The following is a 19434-nucleotide window of genomic DNA, read 5'->3' as shown; positions in this document are numbered from 1 at the left end:
CCTGAAGTGCCCTGGCTGATGGCTGGGGCTGTGTAACCTGGGCAGACTTGAGGTGTGAGGAGATTGAGGGTCCTTTAATAACTTCCTTTGGACATAGGCTGAAAGTCACATTCAGGTCTGTTAGGATTTTATATTAACTGTCTGCTGTTGTCACACATGATTTCCTTGAGTGCTGCCAAAAGAAGCAGAATATCAGGTCGTTGAGTGCTGGCCACCCTGGACACTGGGGTTGGAGGACAATATTCAGCTGTAGGGCAGCACTCCTGCTGCCATAAGAGGTCTGCAGGGCATGCTTGGCACCCCCTGAGCCAGATACCACACGTTGCTTAAGCAAACAATTTTTTTAGCAGTGAAATCTAAGATCAGTCAGGAACTGCACCCTGTAAACTGGAATTCATAATTTCTAATCTCAAATGTATTTGACAACACTTTGGGGGCTAAAATAGCAAAAGAACGTGTGAGCACCCCCCGAGGTAACTTTTATTTAGTAGCAACCCCACCTAGAATAACACACAGGAGCAAAGAAAGCAGTAAGTGTGAAGCTGACCAGGATTTCAGGCAAACATCTCAGTGTAACAGCAGTCTGCTCTTGTCCATGGAAATCAAAACCCAAGCTAGAAATGAGCGTCAAACAGTGAGATCCAGGTGATTCCTCCGTCACTCAAACTCTTCCTGACTCCCTAATTTGATGCTAGCATGACAGGAATCACCAAGGGATCTCACTCCTAGAAGTGAAAATTCACATTCGAGTACAGGTGAGGAATGCTATTAATACCCACTGGCAGGAGAGCAGGAAGAACTCGTCTGTTTTCCGTCACCCCGTGCAGAGACCAGCCAGACAGCATTCTCGTGGCTTCAGATCCACAGCGTGGGCCAGACCCTACCCAGAGCCCAGAGGGGTTGAAGAAGGCATAAAGGCATCTGGGGCCAGGATAGAGGAGTAAGGGGGCACTGGAAATACAGAACGAGGTGCTACTGGGTAGAAAAATACCATCTAAGCTAGATTTTATGTAGGTTACAGATCCGTAAGTCAGGCTTCATTGCTTCTGCTGCACAAGGAATGGTTTTCCTTTCTTTTTACATTTGTTTTGGCTCTAATTGGAGTACCACAGCTTTGCTCACTGCTTCTTGCTTGTGTTGTAAGTGGAGCAGAGGCAATGAAGCAATGCGCAGGTATCACAGCACGCCCTGAGCTGCTCCAAGGTCATAGTGATGACATTGCTGTAGAGAGAACAGCATGAGCCTGGGAGCCTGTGAAAGCTCACCTTCTACCCTTGCTATCTTTAAGCTTCTGCAGATTTATTCCCTCCTCTGTATGCTCAGTGTTGCACATTGTTCAGGGAGTACCCATTACAGCTCTGCCTGCAGTTGGATTTTACCCCGAAACAGCTCTTGATGATCTACACAGAGGTCTATTCTAGTGTACAGCTGATGTACAGAAATCATCCCATCTGCTATAGGGGCAGATGGGAAATACTTGCTGTTGACTGTGTTGTATTAAAGCCTTAACCACACTTTGCTTTGAACAAAGGGCAGCTGTCCAGGGCAATAACACATTGTCCAGTGCAATAACCTCATCCAGGGCAATAATTCATCTTCTAGGGCATTGTCCAGGGCACGTAAGTCATTGCATGTGCCATGCCAGGAGGCAGACAGGGAGCCCCAATGTGTCAGGTCAGAGCTTTAAGTTTCCATAGCATGACTTCAGCAGTCTGCATCAACCAGGGCTTGCATCACCACAGATGAGCCACCCTCACAAGGTGTCACGCAGAAACAGGGATCTCCCTGCCCATGAGCCATCCCTTCCCCAAAGGCTCTGGAGGGAGGGGAACAATTTAACTCCTACGTCACAGAAAACACTTAATATGGCACGAAGTGCTTCAGGACACAGGAGGACATCACGTTCTGGTTCCAACAAGACTCATGTAAGTGCTGCCTTTGTGCACATGACTGCTCCATGCCTTTCCTCCAGGGTCCTGGTTGTTTGTGTCCTGTTTTTAGCTGACAGCCCATCTACATCTACGAACAAAGAGATGTCTGCCTGGTTTGATAAGCATTCCCCCCTCTCAACCCTTAGATCACAGATCCTGGATCTCTAAAGTGTGTTTAACAAACCTTTGTCTTTAGGTTATAAGGGGAAATAGGCTTTTAGATGCACCCCAAAACCCTAATCAAACTCAGTGAATGGTTTGCCAGAGTCACAGTCCTGTTGGTTATTTGTTGTCATTGACCTCACTAATCAAGATTGGCCCCATCAGAGAGTCTACAGAAACTCACTGTGCCTCGAGTTCCTAAGAATCCTGTGTTGGATGATCCCAAACATCCCACTCTCAACTGAAGTTTATCCTAACAACATCATGGAATCATGTCATAGAATGGCCTGGGTTAGATGGGTCCTTAAAAATCATAGAACCATAGGATGGTTGGGTTGGAAATATCCTTAATAGAACCATAGGATGGTTGGGTTGGAAATATCCTTAATAGAACCATAGGATGGTTGGGTTGGAAATATCCTTAAAGATCATAGAACCATAGGATGGTTGGGCTGGAAATATCCTTAATAGAACCATAGGATGGTTGGGTTGGAAGGGTCCTTAAAGATCATAGAACCATAGGATGGTTGGGTTGGAAATATCCTTAAAGATCATAGAACCATAGGATGGTTGGGTTGGAAGGGACCTTAAAGATCATAGAACCATAGGATGGTTGATTTGGAAATATCCTTAATAGAACCATAGGATGGTTGGGCTGGAAATATCCTTAATAGAACCATAGGATGGTTGGGTTGGAAGACACCTTAAAGATCATAGAACCATAGGATGGTTGGGTTGGAAGGGACCTCAAAGCCCACCCAGCCCCAACCCCTGCCATGGGCTGATTGCTCCCTACTAGATCAGCTTGCCCGCCAGCCCATCCAACCTGCCTTGAGCTATAACTGAGGCACCCACACACTTCTTTGGGCAGCCTGTTTCAATTCCTCACTGCCCTCTAAGCAGACTTTCCTCCTAACACCTGACCTAAATCCGCCCCTCTTAGTTTAAAGCCATTCCCCCTTGTCCTATCGCTATATCCTCCTGCCACCCTTCCCCCTTCAAACAGCAGCTATAAGCAGCCACCAAATAAACCCCATGTACTTTTTACCAGCTCAAGACACCTTTTACTTTGGAGATTTGCAGCGGTGCCAGGAATAATATAACCTGTACAAACAAACAAAGAGTACAAAACCCTTCGCATCCAAAAGCTGGGCCTGCCGGGACAGGCTGCCCTGTTAGCAGAGGGGGAGAGGCTCAGCCCCTGGCTAGCAAAGCGGGTGCCAAGCAGGGCCTTGAAAGCTGAGAGCAGACTTCAAAGCACAGGTCTAAACAAGAATCCAGCTTTTTGAACACAAGAGGGTAAGGAAAAGAAAACAGAAACGTAACACAGAAAAAAAAACCCAACGCAATTTGCAGCAGCAAAAACGAATTAGGCTGCCATCAGGAGGAGAGCGTCGCAATGCCCTCGTGAGATGGTGAACAGGAAGAGAGAATAGGAAAACAAGAGGAGAAAACATGGGAATCATTGAAGCTGGAGGGGACCTTTAAAAGTCATCTGGTCCAACTCTGTGCAATGAACAGGGACACCTACAGCTCCATCAGCTGCTCAGAGCCCCGTCCAGCCTGACCTTGAGCGTCTCTGCGGATGGGGCTACCCATCACTTCCCTTGGCAACCCGTGCCAGTGCTTCACTAGCCAAATGTTTTGCTTCACCTGCTTTATTTTCAGCACAAAGAGTGGAAAATCTTCAGCTTTCCAAAGCACTTTTCTATCACACGGAGTGACGGAATGCCCCTCCATGACCTTCTATGGGTGCACACCATCACACTGCCTTAAAGCAGAGCTGTTCAGAGCTCTGGGGGGGTTGAGGAGGAAAAACAGTGCAGGGAAAGCCGAATTGGGGAGAGAAACAGCGCAGGGAAAGACGACATTGAGTCCAACCCCCCCCCCCGGCAGGGGGACATCGGAGCGAGTGGGCGTGGCCATGAGTGGAGGTGGGCGTGGCCATGAGTGGAGGTGGGCGTGGCCTCTGCCTTGGCCCCGCCCCCAGCGGTGAGATCGGGGCGCGGCGCGGTGCCGAGCTCAGAGCGGGGATGAGAGCGGAGCGCGGAGCGGTGCGCTGAGATTAAGGGGGAGGGGGGGTGATACTGCGCCATGGTGGCTCACGATGAGCTCGGGGGGCTCCTCCCTATCAAAAGGACTATCCGGGTGATCGACTCACAGAACCAGTCCTTCAGGGAGCAGGAGGTGAGGAGGAGATGGGGGGGGGGGCTTGGAGGGTTGGGGTAGGGGGGGAGTTTGGGGCTTTTTTTATGGTAGAAATGGTGCATTTGGGTGGTTTGCAGGATTTTTTTTCCTTGTTAGGATGCCTGTTTGCCTCATAACCCCCCAAAAAAAAGGCGAAAAAAAAGTGTTGGTTTTGGGTTTCCTTTTCTTTTTTGCTTTACTTGGTATGGAAGTGTTGTTATTTCTATGCTGCGTTGTTATGTAGATGAGGTTAATTGCATTCCTAGTAGATTATCTGCAGGTAAAAAGTCCGGCGGGGAGATAAGGTGCCCTGGGCTGGGTTTTATTATTGAGATTATAGGGAAGAAGAAACAAGGAGCAGAATGAAGGCGATCTGGGGGACTCTGAGCTCCCCGTCTGCAAATCCAGCCTTAAAAACGGCCAAATTTGGGCAACTGCACTGCACCAAATGCAAACCAGGTCCTGAGAGAGAAGTAAAATCAACCAATAGGAGTCAAAGTCTTTCAAATCACCTCTAGTTTGTTAAAAAGATGTGTGTTTTCTGGATGGTGTAATCAGTATGTTGGGTATCGGAAGTGGCATTTTGGACTCTGGGCTCCGGCAAAGCCCCCAAAGCCAATATTGCTATCAGGAGCCACAGAAACTATCAGGGCTGGATTGTCCTTATTGTGGTCATTGAGTTGGTCAAAATGCAATGGGTGGGTATCTCCATCCCAGTGTGATGGCTTGGGTTGAGCTGGCACGTGGATCTTACAGATAAGAGTCAGGTGGCAATGACTTGCAGCAGGAATCCTTCGAGCCGATGGTTGCCATCATCTTTTGCATGTCTGGCTCTAGGAGAAGTTTGACCAAGCGTGGTTTTGGGATTTGTCACCATGTTTATGTGCCTTGCTATGGGGCTGGCACTTGGGACGTTGTCCTTTAGTAAATGATCCCTATAAAAACCACTAATTATGACCTAGCAGGAAGGTAAAGGTTGCATGCGTGCGTGCTGTTAAGGGGAAGCATTTCAGTCCTCATGTGTAGAGGCTGCAAGATGCAAAGCCTTCCCAGTGCAGAGTGGAGAAATTCAGGTGATGGAGCTGTGGATGTCCCTGTGCATTGCAGGGGAGTTGGACTGGATGGTCTTTAAAGGTCCGACTCTTAAGGATCCTATGATTCTAAGCTCCACTAATGAGGGGAACCCCACGCTTTGGGGTTCTCCTCTCTTTAATGGGGAAGCCTTGCCTTTCAGTGGGAGCACTCAGAGGTTTTGTGTGTGTGTTTGTGATACAGAATCATTCGAGTCGAAAGGGACCCATCGAGTCCAATTGTAAGTTTTTATACATAAAGGTGTATATGATTTTAATAGGAGTTTTTGGGGGAAACAAAAGAATGTGGGAATGGAAGCAGGGTGCAGTTGGGCTCTGGGGGTTGTAATTGTGGGTGCTGTAATGCTTAACACCAGTAGCTTGTTAAGGAAGCTTTGCAGGCTTCCTTCTCATGTGAGCTTCTGTAAGTATAATACAGCATGGAAACAGTCTGCTCATTGTTTGCACATACGGAGCTTGGAAAACAAAATCAGTGGTGCTGAGCCAAAGTTATCCATAAGACGAACTGTGTTGAGTCTCAGCTTCCAATGCGGCTCAGTCTGTAAGGGGAGGATGTGACCCCAAACTGAAATGCAGACCTCAGAGAAGGGAGAGGGTTCCGTGATGAGGGAATTTTCCCCCTCTGCTTTGGGTCAAGTGATACAATCAAAAGGAGAGAAGAAGAAACAGATGCCGTTTCTTGGCAGTCGAGCCATTCGAGTCTGAGACATCACAAAGCGCGATCCCGTTTTCTTTAAGATAGGAAATGGCCTTTTGCTAAACTGAATTTATAGCATAGAGAAGTTTTTCTGTTGGCCAAACACCCCAGGGGAGGTTGCATCCTATGTAAAGCAATACTCTGGTCTCACCAGTCCATGCAGAATGCCTCCGTGCGAGCAGCGCTGCTCTTGTTCACTGCACGCCTGTCTTTGCATGGCTCGCTACGTATCAACTGCTGCTTTCTAATCCCATAGGAACAGGGAGCTCCTTTGTGCTGCCCGTCCCAAAGCAGAGGCAGGAATGCCTCCTGCAAAGCTGTGTATGCATGTGTCCCTCAGCCTGGCACAGATGTGCTGGGAAGGCATTCCCACATGCCCTGTGGCCAGATAGTGTGTCCTTGTATCTCATAGCTGGAAAGGATGCCCAGCTGACCCTCCAACAGCGAGCTGTGAAACAGCCCATAAGCATCCCAAAGTTAATTTTCAGTGTCACATTTTTCTTTGCTGTGCTATTTATATCTCTGGCCTTGGCAGAGCTGCGGATGGTTTGTGTCTGTATATTGTCTGCTTACGTTCCTGCAGTTTCTCTTGGCTTATATCCCTTTATTGCAGCACACAGTTACGTGCTTTTATAGAACTAAATTACCTATCCTTTAGCTCCGGTCAGAAATGTCTGTCATTCATTCAAGTTTCCTTCTCTATTGAGCCCAACTTGACTTCCCAGCCATCTGGGTAACCCTTTTCCCAGCTGACCCCTTCTTGAATGTGGTATCTTCAGGTTGGAAGGAGAGAAGTGACCTCAACACCGTACCTATACCCAGCTGATGGGTTGGGGTCCGGGCTCCATGTTGCTCTATCGTAGCTTATTCCCATTTCATAGCTCTGAGATTACCCAACCATTTCAAGCACAGCCTCAGACAGCCTTTGTGCTTTGCCAGAGAGGTCTTTCTGCTCTGCATCAGTCATAAATAGTTTCTTTTCATGTTCTCCCCTGCAACTTTGAAGGCTTAATTCAGTGCGAGTTAAGCTCCTCTGTTGCTTCACGCTGCCTGTAGGCAGGCAGGCAGGGCAGCCTTGGGGTCACGTTACTGAAAGCAGATCTGACATACGTAGCCTTTATGCTTCCTCAGCCTCGTAACTGGAATCCAGCTCTGTGTGTTTCTATTCCCCTTTCCAGTTTCTAGCATTTGTCACTTCCGTTGCTATTCAAGGTTAAGGGCTCCCTATTTTCACAATTAACCCACAAAAAAAAAAGGACAAAAAAAAAAAAACACCTAAATAAAGCTTTGGTAAAACTTCAGCTGAGATCAGTTCAAAAACAGAAGCTTCCATCAACTCATCCTACCTTCATACTGAGAAGCCTTATTGTCCTGATGAGTCACATCCAACCATTTGCCAGCTGTTGAACAGCACCTTATGCAGCCTTTCTCCCAGCCTCAAACTCCCGAGTTCCTCTTGGAGTTGCACACCTTTCCTTTACAGCTCTTACAACACAGTGGGTTTGATCCAAGACACGTCGGGTTACCAGCCTGCTTTTAACAAGTCAGCTTAAGCACCAGTAGGTTTCTCAGGGGCATTTTCCTCTTTCTTGGCAGCATTGGGGCAGCATTGGGACAGCATTTAACATACTGGGCTCGCAGTACAGATTAGTGGCATAGAAAAGCAGAAGCTCTGTTCTTCCAATCGAAACAACACAGAAGGAAAACTACAATGAGTCGGTTGGGGGGGGGGAGGGAGGAGAAGAGCAGAAAGAGGAGGGGAGCTTTGGGAAAGCAAAGGTTTTAAACTTCATCTGCTTCGTACGTGCGTATCCCCTGCAGGAATGTTCAGCATGTTTGTCGTTTGCCATTTGTTAGCGGAGCTTTGAGGCTGCGCTGGGCTCTGACTGCTCCTTTTCTCTCCAAAATAAGAATTAAAAATGGAAAAAAAAACTCATTGGTCCTACAAAGGAAAGCGGGATAAAAGGGAGGAGCGGATCGCAGCTCCGTCTTTAGATGAGTCTCTTGCCCTGTAAAGGAGAGCACTCCAGTCTATTTCTGTACTGCAACCGTCCCAGTTTGAGCCTTATTTTCAGTTCTGACGTGTGCGTTATCTTGTCTCCCTCACACTGGGCAAGATCCTTGCACTCCAATTGTAACCCTAAAGTTCAGACAAATATTTACAGCCACTGCTTTCAATTGAAGATGAATGGCTCCTTCAGAACGTTTTCTTTGCAGTGTTTCCCACTCTTTAAGTGTGTTGATGCTTTCTAAACCTGCCCGGGACAGCTTGAGAAATGAAGTGGGAGTCACAGCCAGTACAATTTGTTCTCTGCTTTATTTACAGGAGCCAAGCAATAAACGGGTTCGGCCTTTAGCACGGGTCACATCCTTGGCCAACTTGATCTCTCCTGTAAGAAATGGTGCAGTTCGGCGCTTTGGGCAAACAATACAGGTAAAAAGCAGAGCTTCCTGGCTCTCTGTGTGTAGACACGGGGCCATGCTGGCTGTGTGGGAGTGAAACAGGCACTGGGATTTCAAGGCATTGTTTGGGAAAATCTCCTGTCTGCTTAATGCAAGGACATAAAGCTTGCCTGGGGGGACCAAGAAGAGTTCAGGAGTTCAGAGTTTGCTTGCTAGATACCAGGTGATAGAAGGTTTAGGGAGGCAAGAAAAATAAAGCCTGATTCACGTAGGGAGAAGGTGTTGATGAACTCTTGCAGTACTTGGAGCGTGTGCCTAGAAGTGAAGTGACCCCACCGCTCAGTGATAAGGCTGGAGAAGTGTTGTCTAAGGAGCTGCACACCCCATGCGTTCAGATAAGATCGCTTCTCAGGCTGTGTTGTAACAACCATGGCAGATCAGGAGAGTAAAGTTCAAGTGGCTCCTGATTAGCCCCATTAAAAGCAGAATTATGATTCCAATTCCTTTACTTCCTCATACCTTGGAAACAGACCCAAGCTTTAGCAGCCCACCTTCCTCCTGAGCGCTGCTGGATCAGTGCAGAGGGAGGCAGAGGGAAAAAAGGCTGCCAACCTCAGGGCTCTTGGGGCCTTCTCAGCAGCTTGATTAAAGCGTTCCTTTATCTGAGGGAAAAGTGTCTGGGTGTGTTTTCCTGCCCTGCACAACAGAGGAGGATGAAAGATTAGGAGGGGCGTGGAATAACACTTTCGCACTCCTGAAATGTTGGCTCCAAACTGTATTTTGTTCTGTTTTTTTTTTTCTTCCATCCCTGTAGTCATTTGCCCTTCGAAGTGACAGCAAATCTCCCAGCTGTGCCCAGAAGTCATGTAGCAGATCCGCTGCTCCTACCCCTCCTAAAAGAAGAAACAGCGTCCTTTGGTCGGAGATGTTAGATGTCAACATGAAAGAATCTCTGAGCACCAAAGAAATCAAACGCCAGGAGGTAAGCTGCCCGTTAAACAGCAGGGCTGGAGAAGGCAGCTGAAACCTCGATTGGGTCCATTTCCTGGATGGGAAAAGGAGAAACGAGCATCTCTGTGTGGTTATGTCTTCCTCCCCACCTTCATTACTGAACTGCTAGATTTATTGCGGCCTTAGGCATGGGAAAAGGTGCAAGCTTCTCCCTCGTGAGTCACTGGGGGAGTTACACTCCCCTCTTTGACCCTTCGGAGATGCCAAACGCTTTCCACTGGGGTGCTCAGCATTGCTGAAATTCGAGCTCCAGCCACTCTGGTTGCTCTGCAGCAGACCCGAAGTCGGATCGTTGTGCAGCCAGCTGTCTTTCTCTTAAAGCTCTTGACAATTGGTTGCGAGCCAAATAGCAAGGCCTTGGCTTGCCTTTTTCCTGTAGTTCTTAGACAAATCTTCTAAGGACAACACACAGAAGCTGACTTAAAGACGCCTGGGATTTGACCTCTGTGGTTTTTCTGGGTTTTGTTCTTTTTTCGTACTGGTTTGTGTAGAAGCAGTGATTTAAAAGGTGCTAATATTTAATTTGGCTCGTGTGTGAGTGGCAGAGCTTTCACACAGTTGTAAAGAATGCAGTTTTCTCCGAGCTGGGAAAGCAGGCAGATTGACTCAAGGTTGTCGTACCCAGGTGGCATACAGTGATTCAGATGGCAAAGCTGCCTGTTCAAGACAAGATGTACATGATGTGAACTGAAAGGCTCTTTCACAGGAAAACTGGGATTAAAACTGGCTCTCAATGCTTTATCCCTCTCCTCACAGGCAATATATGAGATGTCCAGAGGGGAACAGGACCTGATTGAAGACCTAAAGCTTGCCAGGAAGGTGAGTGAGTTTTCCCTTCAGTCAGTAATCATGCTGTAAATAAAGAAGTTTAATTACGCATGCAAACATTACACGTCACCTTTGTCAGGCCCAGCATCCACCTTTTGAAAACTATCCTGGAAAGCTGAAGTGAGCAGTGCTAACAATGTTGGTTTGATTGCAACGAGCTCATCCAAAATCAGATGGAGCTTTGCAGTCCTAACTACAAGTAGGGGAACTCCTCTTGTTGAGGCGAGAAAGCCCATTTCACTTGTTACCTCTACATAGAATTGCATCTTGCACTGTTCCAAGTCACTGCTCCACTTCAGATCTGTCCTGCACCCCCTACACCTCTCAGTATTAATATTGTCATCTTCGGGGCTTTCCAAGATCCAGGTGTATTTTAATGTTGACTTTTCTTTGACAGGCTTATCACGATCCTATGCTGAAACTCTCTATCATGTCTGAGGAGGAACTCACCCACATATTTGGGGACTTGGATTCTTATATTCCTCTGCATGAAGGTAAGAGCTAAGCCAACGTGACGTATCAACTAAGAGTTACTCTCTCTGCTTTCTCACATCAGAACATTTAACCGGGGCGTTGTGGCAACTTCTGTTTTTGTGTTTCAATTCCAGATTTGTTGGCAAGTTTAGGAGAAGCAACAAAACCAGACGGAACAGTGGAGCAGATCGGGCCCATCCTTGTAAAGTGGGTGAGTACGAAACTCTCAGACACCAGGCTGAAAATGATTGTGAGGTTAAGGAACATTTAAAGCTAGAAGCTGGAAAGCTTGCAGGCTTTTGTGGCCTGGAGTGAAAGACTGTAAAGGAAATCCTGACTGTGCTGAAAACAATGGGACTCTGTCAGCTCTTAACGGGCCACTGTTTCATCTGGGAGACTTGCAGTAGTGTGACTACGATTACTTAATGATTTACGTTGGAACTATCTCTGTCTTCTGGGCTGTTTGCAACTGATGTGATTTCATGAGTGCTAACAGTGGTAAACATCTGCACTTCAAAGGCGATGCATGCAGAGGATGCCCTGTTCTCCTCACAAAAGAGTAGCTACACATACAGGGTGCTCTGTTAGCTTTTTTACTACTACTACTGCTTTCCAAGTATGGAAGGCCTGGGAGGCAGCATAGGAAGTAGAACTCCCTGGGTTGGATGTGTTTGTGTGATTTGCTTTTGCTGTGCAGAATTGACTCCTGAACATGGTTGTGTTCTCCTGCAGTTACCACGACTCCATGCCTACAAAGGTTACTGCAGCAATCAGCTGGCAGCCAAAGCACTCCTGGATCAGAAGAAACAGGACCGGAGGGTTCAAGACTTCCTGCAGCGCTGCCTCGAGTCTCCTTTCAGCCGCAAGTTGGACCTCTGGAGCTTCTTGGACATCCCTCGAAGTCGGCTGGTCAAATACCCACTGTTATTAAAGGAGATCCTGAGACACACTCCCAAAGACCATCCTGATGTTCAGATTCTGGAAGAAGCCGTAAGTAACAGTGATGGTGTGATTGTGGTTCTGATAACAACCATTTGGGAGAGGAAAAGAAAGCTTTCCCAAAGCTTCAGCAGTTTCGTGGAGTGGTTTAAACCTGTGGCTGTAACCCCTTCTGAAAGCAAAGGAGCAACCAATCCACATATATTCCATCATGGGGGATTTGTTTTAGTAGCGCTTAAATGGAAGATATTCGAGCGTAAGTCCTTAGTTAATGATTTTTAAATGCTTTGTTTTGTAGATATCTATAATCCAAGGAGTCCTCTCTGACATCAACTTAAAGAAAGGAGAGTCAGAGTGCCAGTATTACATTGACAAACTGGAGTATCTGGATGAGAAGCAGAAGGACCCGAGGATCGAAGGAAGCAAAGCTTTACTGTGCCATGGGGAGCTGAAGAACAAAAACGGGCATGTAAGTCCCTTCAGTTCGTGGTAATTAATAATCAGTTTTGAAAACGTTCCCTCAGAAACAATTGAAACTGTCCGTCATGACATGACCAGGGGCACTTATCTCCTCAGTTTAGGCAATTAGCTGCGTTTTCAAAAGCAGAAGAAAAAGGACCTGATGGCAGAGTGCATTTCAGGGTGTAAGGGAAAGTTTCCTGCTGACAGTTTGACAATTGGCCTTCAGGAGCTGGAAAATAATTAGCACAAAATGACTGTAGAAAGTATGCTCCATGCCCCAGCACTCCATCAGAAGGGATTTCCTGCCAGCTGTTTACTTTCAGGTGCTCTGACATTCCCCATTGTGAACACTGGCCACGGTTCTTCCAAACAAAAGCGTTCCTGCAAAAGCCTGTTTGGCTTAGAGATGAACTGCCAAGAGTTTATCTCCCACTGCAGCAGCCCTGAAAGAACCTGCTGTACTCGAGGGTTTGCTGCCTTTTGTTCTGACTTAGCCTCAGTTTAAACATGAAATCTTTTTCTATTTTCTTTCTTTTTTTTTCTTTTCTGGTTGATTGGTTTGTTTAATTCACTCGTTACATCGCCACAAGAGATGTGAAGTTCTTCACAGAGAGAGTAGTGAGGTGCTGGAAGAGCTGCCCAGAGAGGCTGTGGATGCTCCATCCATCCCTGGGGGTGTTCAAGGCCAGGTTGGATGGGGCTCTGTGCAGCCTGGGCTGCTATTCAATGTGGAGGTTGGCAGCCCTGCCTGCAGTGGGGGGGTTGGAGCTTCATGATCCTTGAGGTCCCTTCCAACCCAGGCCATTCTGTGATTCTATGAAGCATTTAACATAGGCAGGAGATGTATTGCTTCTACCCACATGTTCTACCCTTGCCATCTGCACATCATAATCCAATTTCAGGGTCATAAAACAATAAGTCTATGTTGGTTTTAGTCCTGTGTATGCCATCACTGTCAGAGCCCTACGTGACTGCAACAGAAAACCATCCGAAAGTTAACATGGGTGAGACCTGAGATAATGTGGCCTTGAATTCCAGAGGGTGTGTAATCACTTGGCAGATAGAGCACAGTGTTTTCCTCATACTCAAACACGATTTCCCTTTCAGAAACTCTACGTCTTCCTCTTCCAAGACATCCTGGTTCTGACCCGGCCGGTCACTCGCAATGAGCGTCAGTCCTACCAGGTGTACAGGCAGCCCATCCCTGTGCAGGAGCTGCTCCTGGAAGACCTGCAGGATGGAGATGTGAAAATGGGAGGTTCCTTCCGAGGAGCGTTTGGCAATTCAGATAAAGGTATAAAGCAACCCAACCCGTCCATGTGGGGATTGTTTGAGGACAAGAGGGGACGTTCGGACATGGATCCCTATGGGATTCACCATGGTGCTGTCACTGTTGAGCTCTGCAGTGTTGTATCTGGAAGCCGTAAACTTTTATATGGCGCCTCGCAGTCGGTGCTAAGATTAGAAAAGACTTCAACATATCAGTGCTGGGGAGTTTTGGAAGGGGGGAGGAACGTTGGTGAGATGTTGAACGCTTTCCCTGAAGTAAAACAGGGCAGATTGGGTCGCTCGTCTAATAATGGAATCTGAATAGCGAGCTCAAAACTGATCTGCTTTTTCCTATGTTTACCTTCAGCTAAAAATATCTTCCGAGTTCGATTCCAAGACCCCTCCCCAGGCCAATCCCACACACTGCAGGCCAACGATATCTTCCACAAGCAGCAATGGGTGAACTGCATCCGAACAGCCATTGCTCCCTTCCAGAGAGCCGCTGCTGCCACAGAGCTGAAGGAGCTGCCAGAGCTCAGCGAGGAATCAGAGGAAAACAACCCCTCCGTGCCCAACATCAGAGCCCAGAGGAGGCAGTCGGCCATGTCGGGCATCACTGAGATGGAGCTCGATGAGAGCACAGCTGAGTGCAGCTCCATCATGGACTCGGAGGAAGCCAAGGGCACGAAAACACACAGAACACTCTCTGGGCACAGGAAAACGAGGGAGAAGCAGCTGAGCAGCAGCAAGAGGAAAGAAACGTTGGTGTAGGGAGGAGCCCGATGCCATCCTGGCAGGACTGTTTATTTATAAATAACGTGTACATTTTTCTTGTCATGTGAGCACGATTGGATTTGCTCTACTGAACAGAAGCGTCTTTTGGTTTGTTTTCCTTTATGTTGTAATGGCAGCTACTGGTATGCAGTTAACACTGTTGAACTGGAGTCTGTTTTCTCTTTGTATAAAAGGCAGCCGCTCTGACAGTGTCAGGCAGCATTTTGACCACCTGACAGCAGAGTCTGGACAAACACCTTCTTGGTTTCGGAAAGATTTCCACGTCCGGTGGTTGTGGTTTGTGCCATCACCCAGAGCCTGGCCGCAGTCCCTCCTTGAGGTCACATCAGTGCTACAAGCACGTTCCAAAGCTGAAACAACCATTTTCTTCCTGCTTCTTGCAGGAAAACAGACCCCAGGTTCAACAGGTTCTCAACTTACCTACTGGAATTGTTCATTTTAGAGTGTCCATTTGTACATTCCTCATCGTCACTCACGTAACCTGCCACGTATTTAATTGGTTTTTTTATTTTTAATTAGTTTTTTTTTTGTTTCAGGCTGGTTTTGGGGTTTTTTTTCATTTTTCTTTGGTTTTCTTTCTTTTTTTTTTTTACTTTTGTATTCTTGTTGGACTTGGCATTTCCTTTCGAGTCCTCGATCCTTCCTGTTCAGAGATGTACAAATTGCTTCTCACGTCACTCACAGAACTGGGTCGTACGGGGGTGTAGGAAGGTTTTAGTCACGTTGCAAAAGGGTTTGGGGAGGGAAGAAGAGCAGATAGAGGGAAATAGAGGGAGCGAGAGTAGCTTTGTTGTTCTGTTGTCAAATGAAACGCCTCTCACTGCCCGTGGGAGGCAGGGTTGGAGGCAACCAAGAGGATACTGCATGTGGTAGAGAGCGTAGAGAAAAGAAAGCGTAGAGGAAAGCAAGCAGCTGAAGCTGATGAGTTAAGGGCAGAAGAGATGGTGACTGTATAGAGCCGCGTAACGGCGGGCACTGCCATGTTCTACAGTGATCCAAAGATTCCCGTGAGATGCCAGCTTGGAACCTGTGCTGCAAAGTGTTGGAGGAAACGAAGCGGTGACAGCTCCGATCAAAGCCAAAACGTCGTCCCTTTAGCGGCATGGCTGAAGGCGATCCCACATCACCAACCACCACAACACCAACCTGGGAACTCAATGGTGAAGTCCCGCCTGTTGGGTCGTGTTGGAAATGGGAAGAGGGTTCACACAGACACAAACCCGCACGGTTCTCTGTAAATGAATGTCTTTGTACAGTTTCAAGTGCCAAGTACAATTAAATTCCTGACGGCCTCCTGCTTGTCTGAGTCGCTGCCTGGGTGGGACGCGATAATGCTGCTGGGGCTATAAGGCTGAGCTCATACAGAAGAGATAAGCTTACAGCTGACACTTCTCCTGTCCCCAGTCTCTCCAAGACATTCCAGGCCCCGAATTGAGAAGAAGGCTGTGCTGTGTCACAACCCTCTCCCTTTTTTCCCTGAAATCATGAGCAAATGGTTTATGACCCCGCACGCGGCCTGACACCGCCCTGCGTGTGCGACGGGTGGGTGCTGTAAAACAGGGCACAGCTCCGTGACTCACTGCAGAGCCTGCAGAGCTTGCTATATGTTCTAGGGTAGGAGGAAACAGCGGTGATAACTGCTCCCTATCCAAGCACTGCGGGGCTGACCGTGTATGGCAGCGTATGGGCACAGCTCCACGCCAACTCCCCTGGGTCTCCCAGGGCTGTGTGCCAGAGGGCAGCGTTTGTGCACCATTTTTGCCCACTGAATGTAAGTTTTGAGCTGGAAGAGGCTCAGCCCTCTCTGCCTTTAGGAACAAAAACGATGTGGGGGTAAAAAAAGAAAAGGCTCTTTTTGCAGGAGAAAAAAAATAAGAAGGCATTATGAGCTGTGGGTGCGCGTGGCTCGTCCTCAAAGGACAGGAAATCCTGCAGTGAGCCCGCTGAGCCTCCTGCACATCAGAACATCGGGCTGGTCTTCGTGCAGGCGGCACGCAGCCAACCAGCCAAGGACTTCATTTCCCCCCCAGCACGTCCCAGCCGTTCCTCTCCCCGATGGCGATGAACCCAAGGCTGGATGTGCAGACTGCATTAGACTAAACATGGGCATTCCTTGCTGCTCTGGGCTCCCAGCCACTCCTTTCCTTGCTGCCAAGGGGCGTGGGGACGCAGCAGTGGGATACACCCCAGGGCAGAGGGGGGGACCTGGAGCAGCACTGCATCCCCAAACCACACTGTACCCCCAGAGACCCTTCCCAAAACCCTGTTTTGCACCTTGCACCCCAACGCAATCCCTCCTGGGCTTTGTTTCTCTCCATCCCCCCCAGGTGAGACCGGCCCCATTGCGCCCAGGCTCATGCAGGGGCCCCATGGAGGTTCTTTGCCAGAGCAGTTTTCACTCCCCACCTCCAACTTTCTCTTCTTTCCACAGAACCCTTCAGCCTCCCCTTCCCTCCGCCTCGTCTGCAAATGCAAACCCAGACGTTGCCGCACACATCTGTGCTTGCGCTACAAACCACGCCGGCTCAGTGTAATCCGTCTGGCTGTTTTTAACCCACTCATTTTGGGGCTGGTTTTTTTGTTGTTGTTGTTTGCTGTTTCATGGATCAGACAGACGTTGGGAGGAGAAAATGCTTCACGAGGCTTTAACTTGAGCCACCCGCACCCACCGGCCTCGTCTCCTTCCTCCATCAAAGCATCGACCCCTCGAGCCCCGGTTGGACGCAACCCAGGGAAACCAGAGCTGTTTTCCTGTCCTCCCAAATGCAATAAATAGGACCCGGCCATAAACCACAGAGTTTTATGGGCCAGAAGGCAGTTTGACGAGGTTAATTACCCCGTCGAACTAATGAGGGCGCAGTTAAGCGCGGTCAACATCAAGGGCTGACCTTCTCCCAGTGGCTGCAGTCAATGGGAAGGCAACGGGCAATGGTGACGGGGAGACTGTCTGATGGTGTTTGCTTCTCACTGAGCTCCCCCTTCTTCTTCCCATCCTCACAGGTGCTCTTTCACAACAGTTTTGATTCATCCCGGAGCAGAACAGACAAGAGAAAGCAGTCAGATGGAAAATCAGGGAGCAGCTCATTGCACAAGAGGAGCTCCCAGCCCGAAACGCACCGTGCCTCTCGCCAGACAGGTTTCCAGCACGGCTCAGCCCATTCCTCCCAGCAGTGCCTGAACATGCCAAGAGGTTTTTTTCCTGATGAGGTTTTTTCTTAGGCCCTCTCCTCCCAAACTCTGTCCCACCTGGAGAACGCAATTCCCATCCTCTCCCGTAGTTTGCTTCTGTTTCTTGACATCTCATCCAAATCTCACAGCTTTACGTCCTCATTGGGGTAAAAAAGGGGGGAAAAGTGGTGGTGTTTTTTTGTAGACAAGAAAGTCAGGTTGTATTCTGCTGTGAAGTTTGGTCATCTGGTCCCATCTGGTGCCTTAGTCCAGCTGGTGAAGGTCACCTGGCCGTTATGGAGACATAGGAAGAAGAGGGGGATGGACGGATGGATGGATGGATGGATGGATGGATGGATGGATGGATGGATGGATGGATGGATGGATGGATGGATGGATGGATGGATGGATGGATGGATGGATGTTTGGATGGGCAACTGGGTGGACGTATGAGTGAATGTGTGGATGGTTGGTTAGTAGACTGGATGCACAGATGAACACGGACAGGTGGGCAAAGAAGCACATCATCATGTGTTTCTCAGCACCCTGATGTAAAAGACCAGCACAGAATGAAGCAACTTGACACGGATATTAACCCTCCCTCAGCCCAAGATTAACCCCTGACTAACCGGGGCGTGAGCCTCATGACAAAACCCACCTGATGTACGGCCACGTCAGCTCCCTGGGGCCATGAGGCCGTGCTCGGGGAGCCCAGACAAGGTGTCGTGTCTGACTCAGGTTCCCATCAGCAAGGAGCACAAGGAGCACATCACATCTGGGCTCTGCCTGGACCTGCAGGAGCACGGAGCAGGAAACCTGCATGCCCCAGCTCCTCCTCCTCCTCTAGGAGCAGGAGAACAGGAAGGAGGAGGCTCCGTCCACACCTCCCCGCCAGCGCTGCGTGCTGGAACAAAGCCGTGTGCGAGCGGGGAGAGCGTGGGACGCCATGGCCGAGCGGCTGTCGGAGGAGCAGATAGCTGAATTCAAAGAGGCTTTTTCCCTTTTTGATCGGGACGGCGATGGCTGCATCACCACAAAGGAGCTGGGCACCGTCATGCGCTCGTTGGGGCAGAACCCAACCGAGGCGGAGCTGCAGGACATGGTGGGAGAGGTGGACGCGGACGGCAGCGGCACCATTGATTTTCCCGAGTTCCTCTCGTTGATGGCGAGGAAGATGAGGGACTCGGACAGCGAGGAGGAGATCCGTGAAGCTTTCCGGGTCTTTGATAAGGATGGCAATGGTTACATCAGCGCGGCGGAGCTGCGGCACGTCATGACCAACCTGGGGGAGAAGCTGACGGACGAGGAGGTGGACGAGATGATCAAGGAGGCTGATTGCAACAATGACGGGCAGGTCAACTACGAGGAGTTTGTGAGGATGATGACGGAGAAGTGAGCTTCATTCCCAGCCCAACAGGTAACTCGTGCCCGACCCCACGTGCTTTCAAACCCCTGGGCCAAGGGGTCCGTCCTACCCAATGCAATGGCACCTCCAGTGCTTCATTCCCCACCCCCTGACCACTTCCTGCATTGCTGCTGACGGTGGTGGTTGGAGAATTGGGTGTTTAAGGTGCTTTTTAAAACCTTTTCCTTCATTTTATTTTTTTTTTTTTCATAGGGAAAACAGAGACCATGGCTGTCCCCAGCCCCTCCAACCCCTACCGCCTTCTCTCTACCATCCTGGGCTGAAAAATCACCTTTTATCCCAACTGGAGCATCGCCGACCTACGTCTGTGTTGCAGGACAGGGTTTGGGTCATGACAGCTTGGGATGATGACAGACACTGGGGGAGGGAGGGACAGGGGAACCATCCTGCTTCCACCCTCGAGATGTACCTCTTGTGTTCATGGAGGTGACGGTGGTCATTGCTCATCCATGAGAAATGTGCTGAGTCCAATAAAAATGCCCCTCCCCTCCACGTCTAACAGTGCTTCCTTCTGCTTCACTTCTAAGGGTGGTCAAAAAAGACACTGCCCCCATAGGGTGACAGGGCTGGGGATGGGAAGAGAATCACCCC

At 48.9% G+C, this 19434-nt stretch overlaps 2 protein-coding genes across 3 annotated transcripts in view; both read left to right on the top strand.

The window, feature by feature from the left end:
* The window catches only part of NET1 (neuroepithelial cell transforming 1), a 50461-nt gene extending 34921 nt beyond the window's left edge, over nt 1-15540 (top strand). The window contains exons 1-10 of one of the 2 annotated variants that reach the window (XM_072347491.1): nt 4092-4280; nt 8395-8502; nt 9286-9453; nt 10239-10301; nt 10708-10804; nt 10919-10995; nt 11517-11774; nt 12022-12192; nt 13293-13479; nt 13822-15540. In XM_072347491.1, the coding sequence (XP_072203592.1) occupies nt 4188-4280; nt 8395-8502; nt 9286-9453; nt 10239-10301; nt 10708-10804; nt 10919-10995; nt 11517-11774; nt 12022-12192; nt 13293-13479; nt 13822-14225 (1626 nt within the window). In that variant the 5' untranslated portion in view covers nt 4092-4187 and the 3' untranslated portion in view covers nt 14226-15540. Of the gene's footprint in view, nt 1-4091; nt 4281-8394; nt 8503-9285; nt 9454-10238; nt 10302-10707; nt 10805-10918; nt 10996-11516; nt 11775-12021; nt 12193-13292; nt 13480-13821 lie in introns of those variants that run through there. The other variant, XM_072347500.1, reaches the window with a different exon arrangement.
* A 2823-nt stretch (nt 15541-18363) lies between these two features.
* LOC140257853 (calmodulin, striated muscle) lies at nt 18364-18813 on the top strand. The gene has a single exon (XM_072347515.1). It carries the CDS (start codon nt 18364-18366, stop codon nt 18811-18813), a length of 450 nt encoding a protein of 149 aa, XP_072203616.1.
* The last annotated feature ends 621 nt before the right edge of the window (nt 18814-19434 follow it).

The sequence above is a fragment of the Excalfactoria chinensis genome, chromosome 1 (assembly GCF_039878825.1).
Source record: "Excalfactoria chinensis isolate bCotChi1 chromosome 1, bCotChi1.hap2, whole genome shotgun sequence".
NCBI classification, from domain to species: Eukaryota; Metazoa; Chordata; class Aves; order Galliformes; family Phasianidae; genus Excalfactoria; species Excalfactoria chinensis.
The sequence above is the reverse complement of the archived record's forward strand: the minus strand, read 5'-3'. Positions and strand labels throughout refer to the sequence as shown.